This window comes from Metopolophium dirhodum, chromosome 1 (genome assembly GCF_019925205.1).
Source record: "Metopolophium dirhodum isolate CAU chromosome 1, ASM1992520v1, whole genome shotgun sequence".
Lineage (NCBI taxonomy): Eukaryota > Metazoa > Arthropoda > Insecta > Hemiptera > Aphididae > Metopolophium > Metopolophium dirhodum.
Window position 1 is genome coordinate 96329453 of NC_083560.1, and position 11117 is coordinate 96340569.

The 11117-nt window shown below is 31.0% G+C and overlaps 1 protein-coding gene across 1 annotated transcript; it reads left to right on the forward strand.

Annotated features, from left to right (window-relative positions):
• The first annotated feature begins 399 nt into the window (after positions 1–399).
• Positions 400–2142, forward strand: LOC132947247 (THAP domain-containing protein 2-like). The gene is made up of 4 exons (XM_061017498.1): positions 400–552; positions 654–791; positions 954–1040; positions 1531–2142. Exons 1-4 carry the CDS (start codon positions 400–402, stop codon positions 2140–2142), a joined length of 990 nt encoding a protein of 329 aa, XP_060873481.1.
• The last annotated feature ends 8975 nt before the right edge of the window (positions 2143–11117 follow it).

Here is an 11117-nt window from a genome sequence, read left to right on the forward strand (position 1 = left end):
CGTGTCGTGGGTGACGTGAACAATCGTCGCGCGATCACGAGGTCTGTGATAGACGTGAGACCGGAGCGATTTTGACAAATTTTTCTATTAAGAAAAGGCACGTCCGACGTGTTGGCCGTTGGCAAAAAAAAAAAAAAACGTCTGTTCGGTCGGACGTGGGCAAAAGTAGTAAGTGGTCGGTGGCCAAGCAGTCAGGCCGTTGCTGAACTTGGTGTTAGGGCCCTGTAAAGATAGGTATACCAAGCCGCCATTTTTCTCCTTTTCTCCTTATCACTTGTAATGACTATCAGTACTTTATATAGGGTTTTAACTATGTGCTCTGTTAGAAAAATTTAATTTTCATGGTTTTCGTCGTTTACTCGTTTTTGATTTTGAACTTTGATGTAACGAATAAATAATATGGGTGGCTGTACAGCAATTAACTGCAATAACAGTGACAAAAAAGGATTTAGGATGTTTAACTATCCTACTAATGAAGAGAGGAGAAAAAGATGGTTGTTGAATACTCGGAGAGATGAATTTAACCCTTCAAAAAGTTCACAACTATGTGAGGTAAGAAACTACTTTTTAAGTTGTTTTTAATTTGTATATTCTATTTTATAATAATTGTGTATTACCTATTATCATTTAATGAGTTCAATTAATTATTACAGCTTCATTTTGAAGAAAGTCAATTTGAAAAAAACCGTGCTGATGGTTGGAAGAAATTGAAACCGAATGCTGTTCCAACATTGTTCAATGTCCCCAATCCACCACTAAAATTTGACACAAACAGACAGTCAAAATATAAAGTTAGTAACATAAAATATAAATTAAAGAAATTAAGTGTTGGCAAATTTTTAAAATAGTCATTATACTTACATTATAATTATATTTTATGATTTTATTATACTATTGTGATATGAAACAATATAAAATATGAGTGTCTAATACTATTTATTTTGATTTTAAAGAGTACAAATCGTGTACTTAAAAATATCCAAAATGAAAATATTCCTGCATTAGAAAACATTAGTGAGCCTATTTCAGAAGAATTACTAGTAAGTATTGCATTATTGTTTTTACAATGATGTATTTGTTTTCAATATTTGAATATCAAGAATTAATAATTCTTGTTTTATGTTTTTATCTGAGGGGTGAACACCTTGGAGGTAATCAGTGTACAAGGTGATGGTAATCATGGGTATTCATGAGTAATCATAGGTAATCTTTGTAGTAAATCATGGGTAATCATAGGTATAATCATTGAAATCAGTAATCTGGTATACAAAATTTCTGTCAGGTGTTTACCCCTCGTTTTTATCATACTATATCATAGGTACTAAAATAATAAATTAAATAAAAAAATGTATTAAATAATTATTTAACTTATTATTATTATTATTATTTTATAATTAAATAAATAAATTTTATTATTAATTAATTAAATATTATACATTTAGTTTCTTTTTATTTAAATAGGTACAATCACCATTGCAACATTTTGTTAACTAAGCATAATATAATATATTGTTTCTTTTATTTTCACAGTGTGATCAGTGTTCATCACATAAAAAAATGATTGAAGAATTACAAGTTGAAATAAAACGACTTCAAGAAGAAGTGTCAAGTCGACAAAAAGCAGTAGATAGCATTAAAAGTTTTATAAGTGACGAGCAGCTAAAATCATTGGAAAACCCGATCAGGAAATGGAATAAAGAAACAATTATTAAATCTCTTAAATTAAGATATGCACTTGGTATACATGGTTATAATTATCTTCGCAATAATAATTTCCCTTTACCATGCTATAACACCCTTGTTTATCGTGTCCGTCACTTAAAACTGTCTTTTGGTGTTTTCCATGACATTTTTGAAACCTTACAATTTAAAGTAAGTGAAATGGATCCTTCTGACAGACTATGTTTTTTATCAACCGATTCAATGGAAATCAGCAATCAGCTTACATATAATAAAAACACTTCAGAAGTTGGTGGCTATTGTACTCTTGGAGATCATGAAGCAGGAAAAACAGGAAGTAAACTTTTACTGGCTGTTATCCGTGGCATAAAATCAAAATGGAAACAAGTTATTGGATGTCATATTACAGGGACCACAGTGGATGGACAAGCTATGAAACAATTTATCGAGGAATGTCTCTAGAGACAGCTGTTAAAAATAATGTGTTACATAAAGACGCATTGAGTACTGCACATTTTATTCGTATAATTCACGAGTGGTTTTCTTTACTATCCAGTAAAGTACGAAAAACAAGTATCACTAAGAATAATAAAGAAACAAAGTATGTGTTTTTGGAAAACATAATAAATCTTATTGAAGAGACTCAATTTGATAAAGGTTGGAAACCTTTGAATACTGGTATTATCATGACAACTTTATCCTTCATTGATATATGTGAATTATTATTTCTGAAGTTTCATTATGACTTCGTACTAGGACATCGATTTACTCAAGATGCCCTTGAAAATATATTTTCTAATATTCGTCTTAAAGCTGGTAAGACTCCCAACTTCTAATCAGTGCCTTCAAGCATTAAAGGGGATTTCCGTTTCACAGTATCTATCAGATATTGATCATAGCAACTATGCCAATGACAGTGATTACTTCTTATTAGATTTCTTTCAGAACACAAAGCAAAATGTTGATAGTGTACAAAATCAAACTTCTCTTACAGTTTTCCAAAAAAATTTCTCAAATATCATATTTAAAACTGAAAATTTTAATACTTTAACATCATATTTTGATTCATCAGATTTAAACAATTTGTATTTTTTAAGTGGAAGTGCGATACATTATATAAGTAAATTAATTTGTGAATCATGTCGTACATTAGTCGTTATGCCTTCCAAGGAATGTAAAATAGCATTAGATATGAAATACTTTACAGAATCCATGGACAAAGGAAATCTTACACATCCTTCCTTATCTGTTATTTTGTTAATTTTAAATTGTGAAGTAATTTATAGGGAACATAGATCATTCATTTTGCATAATTCTTCACAACTATTAATGGACAAGATACTTTCTGAAATACTGATTAATTTTCCAATTTGTAACACCACTCAAAACTGTAACACAAAGTATTTAATAATTAAATATTTCTTTACTATTCGTGGATATAGTATAAGTTCATTAAGTGTTGCTAAAAAAAGAAAAAGGACATATGGTACAGCGAGTGTAAAAAAAATTAATTTGTTAAATAAATGCTTAGATATATTAATAATTTATTGTGTTCATTGCTTTTATAAAATTTTTCCCACTCTATGGTAAATTTAGAAGTACATTATATTCAGTTTACTCATTGGCGCAAATAGGTGGTGGCTTGGGGGGACTTAGTCCCCCTGTATTTCTGCCAAGCCCCCCCCCCCCCCAGTTCATAAGTCAGGAATTAGTACTGAGCATATATAATTTTTAGAAAATATTATAGGAGAGGCTTTAGTCCCCCGCAAAATAATTTGTCTATTTGCGCCTATGAGTTTACTCAAATATAATAATAAATAATTTACAATGATGAATAGTACAAATCAAAAAAAAAATTACAAAAACAATACAATAATAGGAGTTCAATAATTTGAATTGATAGCTATTGATACAAATTCTTGACAATGAATCTATGATTTTAGGTAATAATGGCCACCAATGGTAAATTAACTGGTAACTTTTGAGTCAGAATTTGATAGTAGCTGTTGTAACTGCTTATCTAATAAACGTTTTCTATTTATAAGAGCATTTTTCAGTGCTGTCAAACGCTGAATTTCTTCTTTTGATTTTAAGTGTTCTTCAATACATGGTGGATCTTTGGACTGAAAATACAATATTATGAATTATATCATATCATAAATTGAAATAAACACAACTGTTTTTCAGTATGCAATAACAAAAATACTACAAATTTAGTATAGGTACATTCTATTTTAGTTAATATGCATTTTTAAAAATAAATGAAATGTAAAGGATAGGTTATAATATATATGGTTATGTAAGATATATAATATGTACCTATGTGTATACTTTTGTTTTATTTCAATTAGACAAAAATGTAATGTCCTTCATATTGAGTAAATGTACCTAACAATGAGCACTTAATACATTTAATAATGCACTTACTTTTGTATGTAAATTCGTTAAATTTGGTGGTGTATCCATATTATCTTCAGCTATTTAGTTAAAACGGCAATTGAACTACACTTACAAATATTTTTGGTACCAAAATTATAGTATAAAGATATATTTAATATGAGTACTTATATGACGAACAATTAAAATATTAATAATAAAGAGTTGCTAGGCCAGTTAAATAAAATAAATTTGTAATAAATTGTTCATCAATTCATCATATTATTTTGTAAGCAAAGAATTTAGAATATTATAAATTATAATTCACGCCTCACGATTCACGAATTTTATTAAGATGTGATTAAAATTTAAAACACATTAGTCAACAACATGTGAATACATTCTGATACCTAGTTGATAAGCTAATCGAAAGGAGAAAAATGGCGGCTTGGTATACCCACCTCTGCAGTGCCTTATTGGTGTTGGGTCTTGATGGAGTGGGGCAGGTCAGTGTCGTAAGTTTGCGGGAATTCATACAGAAATTGGGATATAGAGACAGTATTGCCTGCGGGCCGTGCCGGCGGACGCGACGAAAGCGCCGGCGGCAACGGGCGGCGGGCAACCACGACACTTTGACGACGGACACTGCATGGTAAAGGGGGGATCGGGGAACAACTATCACATAACACTGCGGTCATTAGTGCACTAGCGCGCGATATCTAGTTTTATTACCCATGGCGGGAAGAATAAAGGTGCGTTGACTTGTCAACAACGTTAGAATAGGTATGCTCGGGGATATTATAATTTATTAAGGAGGCTAAAAATTCCGTGACGTTACAGGGTTTTAAATATAATATATTCAATATATATAATTATAATGCTTGCCTCCAGTACGTAACAATACATCCATAATCTATCTGAAATTTTTAATGTATATTTAACAGTTTAATAGGAATATTATTTAATTTTAATTAAATAACTAGATTTTGTACTTCCATACATCAATAACATAAAAAAAGTAATTTAAAATTATACACTACCTAGTGTTGTCTAATATCCAAGGAATTTATAAGTAACAATAAGTTTAAATACCTAATAAGTATAATATTTTGATTATAATTTTTATTAATTTAACAATATAAACAATATTGATTTATTTAATCAATATTGTTAAATATTTAAATAAGTAAATACGTCAGGACAATAAGCGCTATTTTTTGTCAGTATTTATACAACATTTTAATTGTTAATTTTATTATAAAAAAAAGAATGTATAAGGATATGGTCTAGTTGGACCAAAAACATTTTCAATTCGGTCCAGCCGTTCTCGAGTTTTAGTGAGACTAACGAACAGCAATTCATTTTTTATATATATAGATTATGGCTTTATATATTATATTAATTAGGTTGTCTGAATCGGATCCCCATTGGCATTCTTGAGGAGTACTGGCTACCTCAATGTTATGTTTTTGGTCCAACTAGACCATATCCTTATACATTCTTTTTTTTATAATAAAATTAACAATTAAAATGTTGTATAAATACTGACAAAAAATAGCGCTTATTGTCCTGACGTATTTACTTATTTAAATATTTAACAATATTGATTAAATAAATCAATATTGTTTATATTGTTAAATTAATAAAAATTATAATCAAAATATTATACTTATTAGGTATTCAAACTTATTGTTACTTATAAATTCCTTGGATATTAGACAACACTAGGTAGTGTATAATTTTAAATTACTTTTTTTATGTTATTGATGTATGGAAGTACAAAATCTAGTTATTTAATTAAAATTAAATAATATTCCTATTAAACTGTTAAATATACATTAAAAATTTCAGATAGATTATGGATGTATTGTTACGTACTGGAGGCAAGCATTATAATTATATATATTGAATATATTATATTTAAAACCCTGTAACGTCACGGAATTTTTAGCCTCCTTAATAAATTATAATATCCCCGAGCATACCTATTCTAACGTTGTTGACAAGTCAACGCACCTTTATTCTTCCCGCCATGGGTAATAAAACTAGATATCGCGCGCTAGTGCACTAATGACCGCAGTGTTATGTGATAGTTGTTCCCCGATCCCCCCTTTACCATGCAGTGTCCGTCGTCAAAGTGTCGTGGTTGCCCGCCGCCCGTTGCCGCCGGCGCTTTCGTCGCGTCCGCCGGCACGGCCCGCAGGCAATACTGTCTCTATATCCCAATTTCTGTATGAATTCCCGCAAACTTACGACACTGACCTGCCCCACTCCATCAAGACCCAACACCAATAAGGCACTGCAGAGGTGGGTATACCAAGCCGCCATTTTTCTCCTTTCGATTAGCTTATCAACTAGGTATCAGAATGTATTCACATGTTGTTGACTAATGTGTTTTAAATTTTAATCACATCTTAATAAAATTCGTGAATCGTGAGGCGTGAATTATAATTTATAATATTCTAAATTCTTTGCTTACAAAATAATATGATGAATTGATGAACAATTTATTACAAATTTATTTTATTTAACTGGCCTAGCAACTCTTTATTATTAATATTTTAATTGTTCGTCATATAAGTACTCATATTAAATATATCTTTATACTATAATTTTGGTACCAAAAATATTTGTAAGTGTAGTTCAATTGCCGTTTTAACTAAATAGCTGAAGATAATATGGATACACCACCAAATTTAACGAATTTACATACAAAAGTAAGTGCATTATTAAATGTATTAAGTGCTCATTGTTAGGTACATTTACTCAATATGAAGGACATTACATTTTTGTCTAATTGAAATAAAACAAAAGTATACACATAGGTACATATTATATATCTTACATAACCATATATATTATAACCTATCCTTTACATTTCATTTATTTTTAAAAATGCATATTAACTAAAATAGAATGTACCTATACTAAATTTGTAGTATTTTTGTTATTGCATACTGAAAAACAGTTGTGTTTATTTCAATTTATGATATGATATAATTCATAATATTGTATTTTCAGTCCAAAGATCCACCATGTATTGAAGAACACTTAAAATCAAAAGAAGAAATTCAGCGTTTGACAGCACTGAAAAATGCTCTTATAAATAGAAAACGTTTATTAGATAAGCAGTTACAACAGCTACTATCAAATTCTGACTCAAAAGTTACCAGTTAATTTACCATTGGTGGCCATTATTACCTAAAATCATAGATTCATTGTCAAGAATTTGTATCAATAGCTATCAATTCAAATTATTGAACTCCTATTATTGTATTGTTTTTGTAATTTTTTTTTTGATTTGTACTATTCATCATTGTAAATTATTTATTATTATATTTGAGTAAACTCATAGGCGCAAATAGACAAATTATTTTGCGGGGGACTAAAGCCTCTCCTATAATATTTTCTAAAAATTATATATGCTCAGTACTAATTCCTGACTTATGAACTGGGGGGGGGGGGGGCTTGGCAGAAATACAGGGGGACTAAGTCCCCCCAAGCCACCACCTATTTGCGCCAATGAGTAAACTGAATATAATGTACTTCTAAATTTACCATAGAGTGGGAAAAATTTTATAAAAGCAATGAACACAATAAATTATTAATATATCTAAGCATTTATTTAACAAATTAATTTTTTTTACACTCGCTGTACCATATGTCCTTTTTCTTTTTTTAGCAACACTTAATGAACTTATACTATATCCACGAATAGTAAAGAAATATTTAATTATTAAATACTTTGTGTTACAGTTTTGAGTGGTGTTACAAATTGGAAAATTAATCAGTATTTCAGAAAGTATCTTGTCCATTAATAGTTGTGAAGAATTATGCAAAATGAATGATCTATGTTCCCTATAAATTACTTCACAATTTAAAATTAACAAAATAACAGATAAGGAAGGATGTGTAAGATTTCCTTTGTCCATGGATTCTGTAAAGTATTTCATATCTAATGCTATTTTACATTCCTTGGAAGGCATAACGACTAATGTACGACATGATTCACAAATTAATTTACTTATATAATGTATCGCACTTCCACTTAAAAAATACAAATTGTTTAAATCTGATGAATCAAAATATGATGTTAAAGTATTAAAATTTTCAGTTTTAAATATGATATTTGAGAAATTTTTTTGGAAAACTGTAAGAGAAGTTTGATTTTGTACACTATCAACATTTTGCTTTGTGTTCTGAAAGAAATCTAATAAGAAGTAATCACTGTCATTGGCATAGTTGCTATGATCAATATCTGATAGATACTGTGAAACGGAAATCCCCTTTAATGCTTGAAGGCACTGATTAGAAGTTGGGAGTCTTACCAGCTTTAAGACGAATATTAGAAAATATATTTTCAAGGGCATCTTGAGTAAATCGATGTCCTAGTACGAAGTCATAATGAAACTTCAGAAATAATAATTCACATATATCAATGAAGGATAAAGTTGTCATGATAATACCAGTATTCAAAGGTTTCCAACCTTTATCAAATTGAGTCTCTTCAATAAGATTTATTATGTTTTCCAAAAACACATACTTTGTTTCTTTATTATTCTTAGTGATACTTGTTTTTCGTACTTTACTGGATAGTAAAGAAAACCACTCGTGAATTATACGAATAAAATGTGCAGTACTCAATGCGTCTTTATGTAACACATTATTTTTAACAGCTGTCTCTAGAGACATTCCTCGATAAATTGTTTCATAGCTTGTCCATCCACTGTGGTCCCTGTAATATGACATCCAATAACTTGTTTCCATTTTGATTTTATGCCACGGATAACAGCCAGTAAAAGTTTACTTCCTGTTTTTCCTGCTTCATGATCTCCAAGAGTACAATAGCCACCAACTTCTGAAGTGTTTTTATTATATGTAAGCTGATTGCTGATTTCCATTGAATCGGTTGATAAAAAACATAGTCTGTCAGAAGGATCCATTTCACTTACTTTAAATTGTAAGGTTTCAAAAATGTCATGGAAAACACCAAAAGACAGTTTTAAGTGACGGACACGATAAATTCTACAGTCTGTCCCGGCATATACCCTCCTCCACCGCCGCAGTGAGTCACGAGGTATATACTGTCGTTACGCGTCCACCGTTACTGAGCGCCGCCGTCCGAGCCGAGTCAGCAAGTTCCATCCGACCAACGTACGACCACCAACGGAACAGATTGCAGAAGGTCCAACACTGTTCGCCGTTTTTCATCAGCATACCGCCATCCGAGCCAAGTCACTGCTGAAGCTGCCTAGCTGTTCACGCCGGTAATAACAATTGTATTACCGTGCCACTGATCCCGTCATTGTCCATGGATGCACGCCGCCATACGAGCTGAGCCCGTCATCATGAACACCCGACCAAAAACCGTGAGTTGTATGTTCACGCCTTCCCCCCCCCCCATGTTTTATGTGATCCTTTATTAAACTATTTTATCTGTACACTCGTAAGAGTATAATTAATTAATTCAAAAGAAATACTGTACAACAAATTATTAAAATTGTGTCTGTATGAGAAATAATAAGTTTTTGAGAATAAACGCAAAATCAATTCAACCAAAAACACCCTGTGTTTAATTTTCATTACAATACAATATAAAATTGACTATATCAGATATCTATTATTTTATTTGTAATATTATTTTTTCCTTAGGCCCATCTCACTCTGTTGATTTTGAGGAGAGTATATCAAGCGATGAGTGCTTAACTCTACAGATTCGGAAATGTGTGAAAGTATAATAATGCCAGTTAAAAATACACGAGGTAGGAAAGAAATTATGACTAGTCGTTTAGCATCAGCTTTAGACAAATGTAAGATTAGTGACAGGGATGCAGCTCACTTATTAATAGCATGTGTCGAGGTATTTAATGTATATGTAAATGACTATGCAATAAGTCGCTCTTCAGTTAAAAGAAGTCGTGAAAGTTTTCGTTACCAAATATCTTCCGAAATTAAAACAGCATTTCATCAATTAAATCTTAATTTTGTAGTTGTCCACTGGGACTCAAAAATACTTCCTAATTTGATTGGAACCAAAAATGTAGACAGATTACCAGTTATTATAACCTAACGTAGAACAACTTCTTGGAGTACCACATTTGTCATCTGGTACTGGAAAGGAAATTTCTTCACGTCCGTCAAGTTGGCACCGGCACAATACGCTAGGACTATACATCTGATATAAAAAAATTGCTAGGAATTTGCTCGATTTTGCTAGGTCATTTTCAGAATTTGCTAGTATTTCGTTTAAGTGTAAATCAAAATTCAAATATGCCGGTGCCAACTTGACGCAGCACCGGCACATTGTCCGATCGGCTCGACAGTGGTACCGAAATATTGCTAGTCATTTGCTAGATTTTGCTAGGTAGTTTTTGGAATTTGCTAGACCTTGGTTTTTCCAGTAACCCGGAAAATGGAAAATGGCTCAGCACCGGCACATTGTCCGATCGGCTCGAAAGTGGTACCGAAATATTGCTAGTCATTTGCTAGATTTTTCTATGTAGTTTTTGAAATTTGCTAGACTTTGGTTTTTCCAGTAACCCGGAAAATGGAAAATGGCTCAGCACCGGCATTGTCCGATCGGCTCGAAAGTGGTACCGAAATATTGCTAGTCATTTCCTAGATACACAATATTTTTTTAGATTGACATTTGTTTTGCATAAAAAAATTAGCGGTTTATGCAAATCCATAAGTATAAAAATACATTAACATTATTTATCTAATACGTATGAAATATTATGATAATGTGATTTAATATATTTTCCATATTAGGTTTAATTATTTAAGTGATAACATATTTGAAATAAACTGGTTTATTAAATATTAAAATTTTGTTCATAAGTTAGAATAAATATAAATATCTTATCTACTAAAAGAATAATACTTGTACCTATAAGTACGAGAACATGCAATTTTTTTATTAAATAACGAAAAGAAATTATAATTTATGATTACGAACAAATTTGCGTACACTCTGAGCGTGGATCTTATTTCAGTTCTGGTCTATTGGGTATTTGCCTATTAATAGTGGACTTGTATTATCTTAGGGTTTTTAGGTGATA